We start from the raw sequence: 17,635 nt of genomic DNA, 5'->3' as shown, positions 1-17,635 counted from the left end.
AGAGGCAGGACATAATTCATTCCAAATTCTTCAATGCACCACAAAGCTCCATGGCTGCTGCATATATAGGGGATAGGGAGTGATGGGAGGAAGGTATTATGAAATTACCAATACGAAATAAATGCTCAAGAAGGTCAAGACAGCAGTTACCAGGAAAATTACTCAATAGTAGTCTTTGTTGTTGTTGTTCTTGAAGATTGAACATAGGGCTTCCTGTAGACTGATGGAAAGCCTTATAATCTTTTCTTTGAGCCACTTAAATATGGGTTCATTGTTAATTATTATTATTATTTGGCACCAGGAATTGAACTCAGGGGCACTCAACCACTGGGCCACAACCCCAGCCCTATTTCATATTTTATTTAGAGACAGGGTCTTACTGAGTTGCTTAGCACCTTGCTTTTGCTGAGGCGGGCTTTGAACTCTCAATCATCCTGCCTCAGCCTCCCAAGCCACTGGGATTACAGGCATGCACCACTGTGCCCAGTTATTATTGTTTTTAACTCCACAATAATTTCTAGAGTTTACTGAAAGCTCAAAAACAAGACAAAATAGCAGTTTTTTTTTTTTTTCATAAATGTATGACTTTTTTTTCAAAGGCAGGGTCTCCCAATATTGCCATAGCTGGTCCCAAACTCCTGTACTCAAGTGATCCTTCTGTTAGCCTCCTGTACCAAGCCTGGTCTGAAAATGCATGACTTCTTCTTTTTTATTGTTACTATTTTTTTAGTTGTCAAGGGACCTTTATTTTTATTTATATGTGGTGCTGAGAATCAAACTCAGTGCCTCACACATGCTAGGCAAGTGTTCTTACCACTGAGCCACAACCCTGTCCCCAAATGCAAGACTTCTTACATCAGTTTTCTACTAGAAAAGTAGTACTTTTAGAACTTGATTTGGTTTTTATTGTCGTTTTCTCCTTTACATTTTGTTTTTATAAAAATTTCATTTCCAGGAATGAAATAATCAAAACATCCCACTAAACCAATTAAAACAGAAATGCTAGATTTACGTTCTGATTTGAGGCTGGGCTGGGGATGCAGTTCAGCAGTGCAGCACCTGTCTAGCAAGTGTGAGGCACTGGTCTGATCCCCAGAACCCCTTAAACACTGTCAACAAAATCATAATAAATCTCACTGGGAAACCATCTACTAGCAAGTAGGAGTCCAATGTGCTCTTCCTCAGAAGATAATGAACCCTGAAGAGCCGCAGCAGATCTGCAGTGCTGGAATACAAACTCCTCTGTCATCACTTCAGAACTTCCAATTTCAACTATCTGGCATAACCAAACCATTCTATATATTTCACACAACCAACTTTGAAAAGAAGCATAAGTCATTTTGGTTTTAGAGAATTAAGTTCAAAAGGAAGGTACTTAAAAAAAGTCATATTGATGAATAAAATTTGCATTACTATTTGTAAATCATTCAGTGAATTTTGCACTGCAATTTTGTTTTTTCCTTTTTTGAAAGTAACTTACACACTTTGTTCTTTGTCTTCTTGAGGGCAACTTTCTTTTCTCCACAAAATCTCAAGGACGTTGTACCAGTTTACTTTTACTTCCCTCCTGTTCACTGAGTTTAAAGTGGGTATAGGCAAGAATGCCAAATAATGTACATAAAATGCCAAGACCCTGATTAATTGATAGTGGATCCTTAAATAAAACATATCCTCCACATAAAGTAATGCAGAACTTGAAGTGTCCAAACATGTTATAGCTGAGGTTTTTGGATAAGGATAAAAGGTAGTAATAAGCTAGATATTGGGCACATATACACAGTAGGGGCTTCCCATGGCTGGAAACAACAGCATTAAACACGGACTAAACAGCAGCCACTCATCTAAAGAACAGAAACTTTAGTGAGGTGCTGGGTCAGCTCTAGTTTCTTCAGGTACGTTTTAGCAACTTAAAGTGACAAGATGGTGATGCTGTGCTCTTCTGAGCAGGTCCTAAGCACCTCCCCTCCCACCACACACACACACACACACACACATACACACAGTGTAAAAGACTGCCTCAACTATTCTTGTTGACCTTTTCAAAGAAAAGCAAAGAGGCTGCAGTACAAGGTTAGGAAAGAAATTCAGAACAAGGTACAGAGAAGATATTTTGTACAACAGTTTATGGTTATGTTGCAGAGTGCATTTCTAATAAACCTTCCCTGGCAAATGAGGTGAGATGTGAAAGGTGCCAGGAAGGTGACTCGTTGCAAACGCTTTCAGAATGCTTGTGGCTAAGAGGGAAAAGGAGAGGGGGGCGGGAGTGATACTATCTGCTAACCATGCCACGCTAGGCATTTTATGTAACACCATCTTGCCCACATTTACCTTCACTGCACTCCCACTTTTCCCATTTTACAACCAGAGAGGCACAGGGATTTTAAGTAACTTGTTTCAGATCACAGAGCCTAAATGGCAGAGTCAACATCCAAACCTAGATGAATCTATTTAACTCCAAGCTCTAATAGTAAGTCCAAGCTCTAATCTAGTATACTGCCAGTAATTCTCCCTGGGATTAAGGTTTTTCCAAGTCATTCATATAAAATCCATGCACAGGCTTCAACGCTTTAGTTTTAAATTTTACTCCCCAGCCTCTCTTAAGCAGTTCATGATATGTTATATATATTTATAAAGGGAAGGCAAACTTGAACTCTTCGGTGACTGTCTTTATGAGAGTGAGAGAGAGGGGGTGGGGCACATGCAGTCTAGCCGTGGTATGTCCAGTTCTCCTTTCCTCTCTCAATCCTCCACTCTGCTGCAGTCAGGCTTTGCACCCACCCCTGGAGTGCCCCTGCCAGTGCCCTTCACCTTCGTAAGCTCACTGTTCCATGACCACCCTTCCTTATACTTGACCTGTCAGTGACAACTGACTCTGTAGTTTACTCCTGCCCCTTCACCACTCTCCTTCCTTCCACCTAGTTCCGTTAAACACTGAAGTGCCCCAGGACTCAATCTTTGGACATGTTTGCTTGGTAATCTCAACCAGGCACCTATGCGCTACCAACTCTGAAATATCCCTAGCTGAGACTTTGTCCTTGAACCCTCAGAACCGTTTATCCAAAATTAAGCACCCTGCCCTCTTTCCACATCTCAAGTCACCTCTGAGCTGCTCTATCTCAGCCACCTTACCTCAGTCAAAACCACGTAAGTCAACCTTGTTTCCTCTTTCTTCACATCCAACTGGTCAGCAAAACCTATTGGCTCTACTTGGAAATATATCCCAAATCTAACTGGTCTCACCATTCCACTGCTACCATCCTAGCAATAAACTACAATAATTTCTAAATTAAAATATTGTAGTGGCCTCCTGTCAGTTTCCCTTCTTCTCTTAGGTCTTTTAGTCCAGTGGTTCTTAACCAGGATGATTTTGCAACATGAGCCACGTCTGGAGACATTTTTGGTTGCCACAACTGAGTGGTGGGTGTGCTATGGGCAGAGACTTGGCATGTGGTAAACAACCTGCAATACACCAGACAGGCATCCACAACAAAGCCCTGTCCAGCTCACAAGGTCAACAGCTCTGATGTCACCTTCTTGCTTCAAACTCCAATGGCTTCCCATCTCACTTAGAGTAACAGTCCTTATGTGGAAGTCCCATTCAGTCTGGTTCCGTTACCTCTCAGCCTACCACATCCCCTCCTCTGCACATGCTGCTCCACGTGGGTATCCTTTTTCCTCGGGTCTCTCACCTGCTATTGCTTCTGCCTGGAATGTTTCTCCCAATTTGCATGGAAAAACCTCATTTCCTTCAGGTCTTTATTCAGTCACCTTCCTGTAGAGGCCTTCTGACTACCCTTCCTAAAACTTCAACCCTGCCCCCAACATTTCACATCTACTTTCCTGCTTTCTCTTTTCTCCTTGGCACTTAACACTACCCAACACTGCATATGTATATTTAAAATCTTTTTGGTATAGTCTGTAATCCGCACTAGAATTTAAGCCTGTGGAGGCAAAGGACTTTCTTCTATTTGGTTCACTACTGTATCCTGGGTGGCTGGCATATGTAAGTATTTATTGAGTCAATGAATGGTTTATAGTGGGCATTCAATAAATATTTGTTGAATGAATGAATATCTTTAATTAGAACACATTCTTGGGTGCCTTGATTTGGCAACATGATCCACATGAACACATGGGACTAGACTATGATTTCAAAACTGGACATCACACTTCTCACCTGCGTGGCCTTAAGTGAGTTAGTTATTTAACATCTCTGTGCCTCTGTTTCCTTGTCTGTAAAATAAAATGAGAGAATGCACTTCAAAGAGCTGTTGTGAGAATTAAAGGGACCAATATACACAAAATGTTTCTAATAGTACCTGGTATAAATATTTATTAAGAATTTTTTTTAAAAAAGTGCCATCATTATTATTTATTGATACCTTTATTTATTTATTTTACTTTAAAATATAAAAAAACAAACAATTAGATAGCTATTTATTTTATTCTGTTGACATCTCAGCATTTCCTCATTTGTATTAATCAGTATATTCTGATAAACATTACCAAACTACTTCTAAGATCTAGATCTGCATTTGCCTAGGAGTAGGGGCAGAATGAAATACAAGAGAAACAGAATGACAAGTTGAGTGGTGAAAATGGGCAGCTAAATTTGACCTTCAACAAATGAATTCATTTTTCAGATAAATTTTTGAAATATTGAAAACAGTAGAAATACCCATATCCAAATAAGTACAAAGACATACTCCAAATCAGATGCCAGGAATCTGAAATTATCTTTTGTTATGTGGGTTAACCACTCCTCTACTTTATTACTGTATATAATTGAAAACTGATTGAAACTCAAGACTCCACCCTGTTATTCATTCAACAAATATTTAAATCCACTATCTGCAAGGAATGGTATTCTAATTTTTGTAAGAGAAATGGTCACCAGTTACTTAAGAAAATTCAAAAACATTCATGCTACAGCAAGCAAACTCATTTCCTCAGTTCTTCTTTCTTTAAAATTCTGAAGACTTTAGTGTGAAAATAAACAGAAAAAGAGTAAAAATAACCAACACTACTCAATTTAGGACATGCATATAGTTAGTATAAGACTCAAAGAAGGTACTGAATGTGAATTTTGGAAACACAAAAGACATTTGTAAGTTATTGTGAAAAGGATACGTGACTGGTGAAGTGTTTCCAATAATCCAATAAATGGATAAGTTCACCATGAAAGCTATTACTCCAGATAGCAGCACCATAACCTACAAATAAGTCAAAAGAATCATTAATGTGAAGCACTGCACTGTAATCAAGTAAAAATACATTTCATTAGGCATTTTAAAAACTCAAATATCAGGCTGGGAGATAGTTCAGTGGTGAAGTACTTATCTAGCATGCACAAGGCCTGGGTTCAATCCCAGCACTAAAACAACAAACACGCCTCCAATACCAGTCATTAAAAACAAGATTAGAAAAAGAAAATCCATATGGGAAACCACAAAAATTGAGAGTAGCCAAACACAGTGGCACATGCCTATAATTCCAGTGACTTTGGAGGCTAAGGCAGAAGGATTGCAAGTTCAAGCCAGCCTCAGTAACTTAGCAATGTCCTAGGCAACTCAGCAAGATCCCTGCCTCAAAATAAAAAATAAAAAGGTTTGGGGATGTGGTTTCAGTGGTAAAGTACCCCTGGTCAAATCCCAGTACCAAAATGTTTTATAAAATAAAAAAATTGGGAGTATAAGAGCACAATGAACAGTATTTAAAAATATAACTGTCCACAAGAATCAATAGAAAAGTCTGTAATAACAGCCTGTCTCTGAATGTGAATTTTAGGTTCATTTTTCTTATTCATCTAAGGAAGAAAGATTTTGTAACTTTTTTTTTGGAGACATAGTCTTGCTTTGTTGCCCAGAATAGCCTCAAACACCTGGAGTCAAAGAATACTCCTGGTCAGGGATGGCTCACTGTAATCCAGTGGCTTGGGAGACCCAGGGACAGGGACTGAGAGTTAAAAGCCAGCCTCAGCAACTCAGCGAGGCCTTAAACAACTCAGGGAGATCTGGTCTCAAAATAAAATATAAAAAGGGCTGGGCATGTAGGTCAGTACTTACGCACCCCTGAGTTTAATTCCTGGTACCGAAAAACAAAAAAACAACAAAAGAAAGAATCCTCCTGCCTCAACTTCCCAAGTAGCTGGGACTATAGGCACACACCACCATGTCCAGGCATAATAAGTTCTTATTATAAAAATAATACTCATGTATTTAGGAGAATCAGAAAAAAAAAAAAAAAGGATAATGAAGTCTTATAATTCCAACCCCTATACCTGTAAATATCTTGGTATGTACCTTCTAGGTCTTTTTCTGTTGAATTGCTCATTTTTAGTCTTATTCAAATAAAGTTAATGAATATTCATTTACTATCAAAAATATTAGTTCAGGCCTTCTGAAAAACAAAATATATACAAAGTCCCTGCCCTCAAAGAGCTTGGAAACTGTAGGAGACATGATAATCAAAGCTTAAACTTACATAATACTTATGTGACCAGAATTGTTCTAAATATTATACATGTATTAACTCATTTAATCCTCATAAGCAGCCATGAAATAGGTATGAAAAAAATATTATCCCTATTTACACATGAGAGAGCAAAGGACAGAAAGGTAAAGTAAAGATCACATAGCTAGTAAAGGGCAGCACTGAGATTCATACCCGGGAAGACTGGTTCTGGAGTCCTGGCCTTTAATCTGCTCTGCTATGCTACCTCTCAATCACATGAAAAATAGTGCAATACAAGATTTGCAGCTCATGGGATGAAATAAAACAAGTCTTGAGTTTTACCTCATTAGCAGGCAAAGAGACAATAGATTCTACATAAATCTCAAGGAAGGAGAGGTCCTTCTGGGATGGGGCACACAGAAAAAAGCATGTATAGATTAAAGAAAGATCATAGGGTTCAAGCAGAGGGACAGTACAGGTCAAAGTGGAGTCATGAAAGTACAGAGTATGCTCATGGGACAGGGAAGAAACCAACCTGGCTGAGGATAGGGGACAAATGTGCTGTACCACTGTATACACAACAAGTGTTTTGTTCACATTTACCCCACAACTTTAATAAATGTAGAATCATTTTCTCTTTCTGTATTTAGATAAAATATTAGCTATGATTTAAATTAACAAGTTTAAGTTCCAATGAAAATGCCATATATGAAGATATTTTCTGTCCCATGTAAATTTTATCAGTTTTTAAATCAGTATAGTTGTAAGATGACCAGGAGTTGAATTTGTGTCCTATTTAGGTAAACACCATAATACCTCATTTGATTTGATATGTCTGCTAACTAGTCAAGTAGGAAAATGCACGTAAAATGCATCACTGTTAATTTTACTGAGTTCACAGAACGTTACACACCTATTTCTTGATGACTTGGCACATGATGAAAAAGACAATTACAGTTCTACTTTAAGTCAATGATGCCACCTAGGGACATCAAGGAACCAAGATGACTCCCTTACACTACTTAGCCTCAGCTGGCTGTGCTCTTAGTTTCTCTGTGCTTTTTTTTTTTTTTTTTTTTTTTTGCAGTGCTGGGGATCGAACCCAGGGCCTTGTGCTTGCAAGGCAAGCACTCTACCAGCTGAGCTATCTCCCCAGCCCTCTTTGTGCTTTTTATGGACTTCATGCTGTTTTCCTCTTTCAAAACCTGTCAGGGGGCTACCGTGAAAAGCCTCTCTCCTAGTTTCAAGTGTCTAAGCTGTAGTAGTTGAAGACCCAATAATCCAGATGGTAGAACTTTTGCAAAGTAAGAGGAAATATTATTTGAGAGATGAGCTAATGGCTTCTACTTTAGGAACAAGCATATATGCCAAAGTATATGAATTTATAATAGCAAACTATGATAGCAACACAATGGAATATTACTCAGCCATCAAGAAGAATGAAATTATGGTATCTGCCACTACATTGATGGAACTGAAGATGATCATGCTAAGTGAAATAAGCCAGTCCCAAAACCAAAGGCTGAATGCTCTCTCTGATATGTGGATGCTAACACAATAAGGAGGTGGGACAGAAGTTCATTGGATTAGACAAAGGGGAATGAAGGGAAGGGATGGGGGATAGGAGTAGGAAAGACAGTAGAATGAATTGGACATAACTTTCCTATGCTCATATATGAATACACAACCAGTGAAATTCTACATCATATACAACTATAAGAATGGGATCCTAATTAGAATAAGTTATATTCCATGTATGTATATGTCAAAATACACCCTACTGGCATGCATGCATACATATATTTTGTTACACACACACATATATGCATATATGCGTGTATATATATATATATACACACACACACACACACACATATATATATATATTATAAAAAATCCAGTATATGAATTTGAAACATTATTGATCTCATGGGCAACACAGTAGAGTACTCAAGAATATGGAGATTGTGTGATACCTGCCTATAGTCCCAGTTTTGTAGGAGGATGAGGCAGGAACACTGCTTGAGCTCAGGAGCTAAAGAATAGCCTGGGCAAGAGCCAGACCCCCAACTCAAAAACAGGAAAAAAAGGAGGGCGACAAGGTAGGAAGGATTCTGGGAGCATAACTCAGGGGTAGAGCACTTGCCTCGGGGGGTTTAGTCCCCAGCACTGTGAGAGGGGTTGAGGTGAAGAACATGAACGCTGGAGTCAGAATGCATGGATTCAAATTCTGACTCTGCTTTGGGATTAGGCCAGTTACATACTGTTCCCTCAGTTTCCTCCTGAGTAAAAATAGTAATACTAGTATTAACCTCATAAAGTTATGAAGAGTAAGTAAGTTAACATTTGCAAAGTGCTTTGAACAGTGCTTGGAAAAGACGAAGGGCTATGTAGGTATTTGATAAATTAACACCACCAACTAAAAAGACATTCCCACTGACTGTTTCAGAGGCTAAGGTTGTTGGAAGTGAAAGTTCCTGATAAGTAAGGTATTGCGGACTGTTTGGTTTCCTCCCAAAATCTGTATACTGAAATCTGAACCCTCAATGTGATAGTATGCGGAGATGACTAATCAGATTATAAGGGTCCTCACTAAGGGGATTAATACTCTTATGAGAAGAGACAAAAGAGAGTTTGCTTCTCCTCTCTTTCCCCCGGGTGAGGATACAATCTTCATTGCCATTTGTAAACAAAGAGAGCCACATCACCAAGAACCCAACTGAGCTGGCACCCTAACCTTAGACTTCCAGCCTCCAGAACTATGAGAAAAAACATTTGTTGTTTAAGCTACACAGTCCATGATATTTTGGTAAAAGCAGTTTGAACTGACAATGGTGATTAGACTTTCTAATTAAAGTGTCCCCAAAGTACACTCGATCTGCCAATGCTCCTTCTAGGACTCTGTCCATAGGGGGAAAATATAAAGTATCAGGGGATAAAATAAATGCCTAAGAATGTTTATTAAAACGTTGTTCATAATGGTCAAGGACTAGAAAAAAATTGAATACCTAAAAGGGATTATTTATACAGATACTAAAAGTATGATTTGGAGAGATTTTTATGATATTGTTAAAAAAGCATGTGCAGGGGCTGGAGGTGTAGTTCAGTGAGACAGTGCATGCTTCAGCTGGTTCAATCCCCAAGAACTCCCCACACGCCCCACCAGAAAAGGCCAGTATAATTCTACTTTTGTCAAAAAACACAATCTGTGTGTATTACATCTTTACATGGGTATGTGTAACAGGGAGAAAGACATTAAAGAACACTAGGTACACTTGGGGAATGGGATGCTGAAGTGTACACGGATAGGAGGGACAGGGAAAAGGAATTCAGGATAAAAACAGAGTATGATATGATTCTATTAGATAAAATTACACACACACACACATGCATGTTTATATTGAGAGAGAGAGAGAGAGAGAGAGAGAGAGAAAGAGAGAGAGAGAGAGAGAGAGAGAGAGAGAGACAGACACACACACACCCATGAAATGGTCAATGGTCAATGTAATATCTTAGTGTGGTGGGATGTCAGGGGGCCTCCACTTTCTCTTTTCTTTACACATTTTTATGTAAGTTCAAAATCCACAAAATGACCATGTACTTTTTACTTACTTATTTAAAAATTTTTCTTTGGTTCTGGGGATTAAACCTAGGAGTGCTCTACCACTGAGCTACAACCCCAGCTCTTTTTTTGAAACAGGGTCTCACTTAGTTGCCCAGGCTGGCCTTGAACTTGCAATTCTCCTGCCTTAGCCTCCCCAGTTGCTGGGAATACAGATGTACTATTTATATTAAAACAAAGTCAATAAAATTAAATGCCCAAATTATTTGTTGGCTATAGCCTGGGATGGTCAGAAAAGTAACCAGGCACAAGAAGATCTGAATTGTAATCCTGGTTTTGCCACTAACTGGCTATTGGACCCTAGGCAAATCCCTTTACCTTTTGTGTCTCAGTTTTGTTGTCTGGAAAATAATCCTTACTCTGCCTTCCTTAAACAAGGGTGATTATGAAGATTAAACATGAGAATGGATTTTGAGATAGTGCTCTAAAACTAAAAAAAAAAAAAAAAAAAAAAAAAAAAAAAAAGCATTAAAAACGGAGATATTATTACACTGCTTCTTAGGGCACTGAAACAATTAGAACTTACCAAAGCAGAAACTGACCAGGGACCAAAAATTCCTCCCTCTCCAAACACTGGCTCAAAGAAGGGCACAGCAACCAGCAACATGGCAGATGACATTGGAGCCTGGTAGTACAGCAGCTGCATTGAGTTTACTTGCAATTCATGCTGTTTGGCTCCTACCCACTGAAAATCAGGAGATAAATAAGTCAGGCACAAGAGAAAAGTATCACTTAATCAAAGGTGCAACTCTAGACACACAGACAGAAACGTGGGGTACGGGCTGGGGGAAGAGGAAATGCCTAATTATTCTACAAGATTTCAAAGATTAGTAGGATATCTGAATGCCCTGTAAGTACCATGGACAAAAGGAGGTCTACAAATTCAAATTCTGATGACCTATTTTCCTCTCCATTCCTTACAAGGAATGCTATCTTCCTGATCCTACTAATCAGGGAAAAGTAAATGGAAACAGAAAGCCATATGCTTCAGAGATCTTCGAAAAATAAGGCAGGAATGGAAATTTAGGGAATAAATAGGAATATAGATGCAGTGACAGACCTCATTTCTTTCATTTCTTTCTAAAAATGGCCAACATAAAAAAAATTTAAAAAGGGGGCACAGGGCAATTGAGAGACTAAGAGCTTAACCTCAGTTATTCCAGGTGGCTGCCAAAGTGTGTGGTCTTTTCAGTTCCTTCAGAAAATCCAAAGGCAGAAGAAAGTTTCCTCTCTTTGGATGACTTTTCTGTGGGCAGTATTCCCCATCCCCCAATATACCCAGGTATGCTGGAAAATCACAAACCCCAAAATACTGTCTTTAGGTAGAAATAACAACTCAAAACTTCAAATCCCAACAGACCTCAAAATGCTTCACAAATATGACTGAAAAAGCTTTGAAGGACGCTCAGTATAAGTGAGTAAGATCTGGCAAAAACAGTCAGGTTTCTGAATAACTCCTACATGCCTTTCTCCTGCAGGTCTGGGTATCTTGTTACACAAACTCTTAGTCTATAGAAATTCACCAAGACAAAAATAGAAGAGCAGGAAATTTGAGCCATATTCCTGCCAGTTTTAACTAAGAGTCTTCTGTGAATATGAAGGACAAAGAATTGATTCTTCTGCTGCCAGCTACTGGGGGTACAGCAAGTGAGCAAACATGGATGGATGCAGAGCCACCTTCCCTTTCACAGCCTCACTAGGCCGCATCAGGCCTCCACCTCTGCCATTGGAAGGCCTGGAATGGTGGGTCTTGCTGTCCCTCACTGCAGTGCAATCTGGCTTCTGTCCACAACCCGTCTAATGGCCTCCCAAAGGGCACCATCATGTCTGATGGTCACATCCAAAAGACAACTCTGACTAATTTCTTTTCCTATCTGTTGACATCTTCAGCTCTGACCTCCTTCCTCTCACCTCCCACTCTTCTCACTCACTCCACAGTGTTGGGGTGGAACCCAGGGCCTCACATATGTGTGGCAAGTGTTCTACCACAGGGCTACACCCACTGCTTTCCTTGAGTATCTTTAACCTAGCACCTTCCCTAACTTTCTGGTCATTTTTCCTTAGTCTACAGAAACTTCTTTAAAATAAGTTCCTTCTATCCACCAAGGAACTCCTCTTGTGTCACCTCAATGATTAATGCCATCGTCTCCCCCAAGGAGCAGACTCCTTACTTTCACATTTAGTCAGATCCCACTGATACTTCCTCTCAAAGGTCTCTGGAGTTTCTTGCAGCTTCCCATTGCCTACCCAGGCCCCTCCAGTCTTCCCCTAGAAGCATGGGTAGGTTCCTGACTGCCCTCACCTTTCTCACCTCTCTTATGCACCCTTCATTGCCACCAATGATTTTTCTTAAACACAGGGAATGACCAAGTTACTCCCCACCTAAACTTTATGTGGTGCCTGCAGAATGAAGACACTTCTTCAGCATGACATCAAGACTGCCATCTGATTTCACCCACTCCTCGGCCTCATCTTTCCACAGTATACCTACAGTCTAGCCTCACTCACAAATCGAGTTCTCCCAAAGGGCTCTGTACTTTCACACTGCTGAGCAAACTCCTGTGCATCCTTCAATTTAAACTGTTAACTTTCCCTCAGGTCTCGCCTCATCACCCTGGGTGAAGAGCTGCCAGTTCTTCCTTGGTCTTCCTCAGGAACTGGCTCACATGCTGAAGTGACCAGCTGTCTACATGTGTTTCTATAATGACGGATTATAGCTGATGTTCATCTTTGTATCCTCAAGGAAGAGCATAAAGCAGAAAGATGTCAGCTGAGTAAATGAGTGAGTCAACTATTTTCTACAACTAACGTTAACAGCTCATCACTCTTCCTTTGACTCCTTTTAATTACCCTAGCAGTATAAGAAGAAATAACTTAGAATCACACTGGAATACAATGGGCAGATAGAAATTTCTTTAAAAGAAATTTTCTTTGGGAATCATTATATTGCATTATATTACATCTACTATTTACTGATAATAGAACATTTACCCACTAGTTAATTTACAATCACTCCTTGGTCAGTCTCATTTCAAATATCTATCTTAGAGATAAAGAATTCTTTGATTCTAATCTATAGTAGTTTTGAGACTTTTGTGAACAAAAATGGTCATAATGACATAGTGAGTACTCTGTACTGAAATTATGTATATGTACAAGAAATTCTAATATTCAACAAATAAAATTTCTTGCTATTGTTTAGTAAATATTTAATCCCTACTAGGTGAAAATGAATTTAACAAAAATGAAACATAGTAATGTTCTCTATGTCTAAGTAACAGAATTCAAACCCACTGAAGTGTACCCAAATATGATTTTTTTAAAAGAATGAAGCTAAACTCCCTTATTGTTTAGATCATTCTCTGTACTAAAACACAGCATAACATGGGGCCAAGTAACAAAAGTAAGAGAGTGCTCCATCCTTTTATGCCACTGGTCTTGTCTTTCATTTAAATTGCTTCTCTGTCACTAAAAAATGTATTCATGACTATACTATTTTTTCATGACAATGCTGCTGAAATGATCGTTACCAGAGAATTTAAGATGCTAGGGCTGCAATACTGAACTCCTAACATTCCCAACAAGAATGCCTCCGTTTATAACCAGTGGATGTCTGTGAAAAAAATAAAATTGGTTACACATTTCGGCTTTGATTCCCCATGCAGGCACACCCAGCAATTCCAAACCAAGGTTTTCAGTATAGAGAGAATACTGTTTCACTGCACTCTGTATCATGTTCTTTTTCACCACTATATGAGAAACAAAAAAACCTTGTTGGGATTTTATGGTAATGAAGTAAATGAACCCACGAACAAATTTTTAATGAATACTACTACAGGCAAGACTTCTTGCTTGAACAAGAAGTGAAATACCCATTGCTACAAAAATCTCAATTGATAAAAACAAATTATCAAAAGCCAATATTTACACTTTTTGTGGCAAAAAACATATGAAAGTAAAAATTTCCTTTCCTGTTCAGATTTCTGGAAGTGCACTCACTTCTTCACAGCAATTTTAAAATTAAAGAGTAAATAATAAACATAACCAATGAACTTAGGAAGTAAAGTCTCACTTCACATTTTGTAAAGATTTCCCAGAAATCTCACCGCAAACTCACACTCCTAAGCATGGGTATTATACACTTACAAACAGGTAGGTATTTGGTGATCATCACACACCCAAGTTTCTCTGTTTTCTTCTCTTCACCTTGAGTCAATTTATGCAATTATGCTTTCTTCCCAACAGTCTATTGTCTCTATACTGTATTTTCTAAACCTTGGGATACAGCTTCAAAACTTATGACATCTGCTAAAAAGGCACATAATGAAAATAAAATTACCAACCACTTGATAAAGGGATGTAACTAAAACACCAAGAGCAGCAAACACCATTCCAAGGAAATTAAACTTCACATCGTAATAAGAATTTAGGATTACACCTAAGGTTATAGGAATCTGTAAAGAAAAAGAGGTAAATTCTGTTCAGATTAGATTCAAGAAACAAATTTAAAATTCCTTTCACAGTGTCTTACAAGGCTAATCATAAACACATAACTGGGAAACAATGAATCTATATAAATGTTTCTTTCACTTTTGAAAACTGTTAATTTCTTTTCCTAAATGTGAAATATGATACTTCCATGTTGATGCTCACATTTTGTTCTATTTTACATTTGGGGTAAAATAATGAGTCTATGTATTGTTTTGCAAGAAAATACCACATGCATGCATGCACAGGTAACCATATAGAACACAAAAGTAGTGTCTAAACAACATATAAGTGTAAACACATAACAATGAAAGCATTAAGATCTTAAGTATTAAAAATTACCACGTGCTAATATTACTCTAGTGAATCTCCTTTGATTTAAAGATGCAGATGCCTCTGCAGTATGTCGCTGCAGTCATATTCTGAGACATTTTATTCTAGACCTTTTCACATTCATTATCTGTGGTTTGATTCCCCTCGGGAGGTGGGCTGTTTTCCAGTTTGAGTTTGCACAGATATCCTGATACACTGGACTGCACCACTCTTTACAGTTTTCTCTTCTTTCCAATCAAAGAATCTAAAGACTCCATTAAACAGTAGTTGCTAAAATCCACACAAGCACACCCTTCTGGGCTAAAAGCCCAACGAAGGCTTTCTTACCCCGGCTTTCCCAAATAAACACGAAGTTCACATGCTCATAGAACATGACTCATTTGATTCAAGAAGATGGGAAAGAGCGTGACGCAGGTTAAACAATGTACATTCAAATTTCCCGGAGAGAAAGACGTCCAGGAGGTGGGGCCCAGGAGGTACGTGTTTAGGGATGCGTCTGGGTCAGCTGGAGTTACTCACCAGCGTGAGCTGTATCCTTGTGGAGAAGCTTTTCTGGTAGCAGAAGGTCTGGATGGCTATGATCACCGGCGTTGTCATGGCTTTGGCCAGCTGATAGGTGCCTATGGTGTTGTTCTGCAGAGAGAGATTGGTGAAGACCACAAAGCCACAGAAGCTGAGGGCCAAAAGGAGGAGTTTGGTGGGAGGCAGACTTTTGGGAGCAAAGATGTCCAGCTTCTGGCAGATGTACAAGCCCAGCCAGGTGACCATGAAGTGCACCAGGGTCAGGCTCATGTTGGGGAAGCCGTGGTGCACATAGATCCATTTGTTCAGGAACACGATGCAGATGGACACAAGCAGGTTGAACAAGAGCCCGGCGGCTATTCGCCCGTTGCCCCGTACTCGGTCCGCCAGCGATGCCATGATCCCCGCCGCTGGCTGAGCGGCAACCCCCGCGAAACCGGGGCCGTCCAGCTTCCGAGAGGGGTGCCCAACCGGTCTCCGGCTACCCTTTCCCTCCACTGCCGCGTCCTCACAGACGCCGGCCTCACGGTCCGGCCAGGCATTCACTAATCGAATTCCGAGCCAGCAACAACCTCAGCAACTTACACATGCTCCGCCGCCGCCCAGCGAGCCGGTGAGGACGCGGCAGCACGTCCCTGCCCCGCCCCACCTCCGCCCGCGGCCACGTGACTCGGGGCGCCCGCGCTTCCGAGGTGCCTGGGTAGGCGGAGCCCGCTCTACGCTGCGCAGGCGCATTGGGTTCTGGGCGCGGAACTACTGCCTTTTGGTTCCTATCCTGTAGGTCCCGCGCACTTTGCCCAACTCCAGTCCTGACTGGCCAGTCGGGACCCCTCTCTGACGCTTTCCTGTGTGTCAACTGACTGGAGTTGCTACATTGCTTCTCTCAAGCTTGCGGAGTGGGCTGTGCAGATACTGTTGGCCACTTTTACCTATGAGGCAGGTGGTGAGCAATTTTGAGTCTTCACTACAGAGGGAAAGCTTTACGTACTTGAAAGCATATTTTAAGACGACTTACTTAAAACATCCGAACATACAGAAAAGTAGTTTGATGGCCCGTCACACACTTATAGTGTAGATACAACAATATTTTGGCACATTTTTTACTCATATACCAGTCTTTATTACCCTCTAATACTTCGGTGAACCTAAAAAGTAAGCACATTTCTCTGTATTACCCCAATACTGATTTCACTCCTGATGCTTAACAAGAATACCTTAGTAGTATCAAAGAGCCAGTCCAAGTTCAAATTTCTGGTTGTGGAGGGAATTTTAGACTTTGGGTGTATACTCCCTAATTAGTCTGTAGAAAGTGTGTGCGAATTTATATCACATGGCTACAGTATAAGACTGATTTTCCTTATTGCCTGAAAAACCAGGTGTGATTTTTCAATATTTTGATAAAAATAGCGAGAAACTGTGCTTTTAATTTGTAGCTTTTTAAATTTCCAATGACTTGAGCCGTCATAGGATTAGATGAGTTATGATAAATTTCTTGTTTTTATCTATCCTCTGCTCATTTGGTTGAGGAGTACTTGGCTTTTTGTAATTGATGTATAAAAGGACTTTTATGCTTTGGAGGCACCGTAAGTTCTTGATGACTTCTCCAAAGTCATGGTTAGCAAACAATTCAGAGTTCCTTCCACATTTTAAGTCAATGTTGAAATTTTATTTTTCTAGAAAATTGTCCATTTTACTTAAATATTTTAATATACTTGATTAGAGTAGTATATAGTATTTCACCTGTTGTCCTATATCACTTTATTCTAAAATTACACATTTGGGTTTGTCCCTTGATTAGCATTGTCAATGCCTTATGTATTTCATTGGTCTTTTCTACTGATTTTGTTCCAAGTGATTAATTTTTTTGTAGTTTTATTTATTTATTTTTTTGGTAATGGGGAGATTGAACCCAGGGATGTTTTACCACCGAGCCATATCCCCAACCCTTTATTTTGAGGCAGGGTCTCACTAAGTTGCTGAGGCTGGCCCCAAACTTGTGCTCCTCCTGCCTGGGCCTCCCAAGTCATTGGGATTACAGGTGTCACAGATATTAAAAAAAAAAAAAAAATTTTTTGTAGTTGTAGATGGACAGAATGCCTTTATCTGTTAAGTGGTGCTATGGATTGAACCCAGTGCCTCACTAGGCAAATGCTCTGTCCCTAAGCCACACCCCATCCCATTACAGATATTTTTATTTAAATGAGGAAAGTTTGGAAT

The 17,635-nt window shown here is 39.6% G+C and overlaps 1 protein-coding gene across 2 annotated transcripts; it reads right to left on the bottom strand.

Annotated features, from left to right (window-relative positions):
• Positions 1–490: 490 nt before the first annotated feature.
• Slc35e3 (solute carrier family 35 member E3) lies at positions 491–16,076 on the bottom strand. Of its 2 annotated transcripts, XM_047550680.1 has the most exons (5): positions 15,416–16,073; positions 14,419–14,529; positions 10,602–10,760; positions 5,131–5,213; positions 491–1,718 (listed from the first exon to the last, which is right to left on the bottom strand). In XM_047550680.1, exons 1-5 carry the CDS (start codon positions 15,815–15,817, stop codon positions 1,532–1,534), a joined length of 942 nt encoding a protein of 313 aa, XP_047406636.1. In that variant the 5' UTR covers positions 15,818–16,073; the 3' UTR covers positions 491–1,531. The 2 variants fall into 2 exon arrangements, with proteins under 2 accessions (XP_047406636.1, XP_047406637.1); XM_047550681.1 differs by lacking the exon at positions 14,419–14,529 and having other exon boundaries at positions 15,416–16,076.
• Between the last annotated feature and the right edge of the window lie 1,559 nt (positions 16,077–17,635).

The sequence above is a fragment of the Sciurus carolinensis genome, chromosome 4 (genome assembly GCF_902686445.1).
Source record: "Sciurus carolinensis chromosome 4, mSciCar1.2, whole genome shotgun sequence".
Lineage (NCBI taxonomy): Eukaryota > Metazoa > Chordata > Mammalia > Rodentia > Sciuridae > Sciurus > Sciurus carolinensis.
The sequence above is the reverse complement of the archived record's forward strand: the minus strand, read 5'-3'. Positions and strand labels throughout refer to the sequence as shown.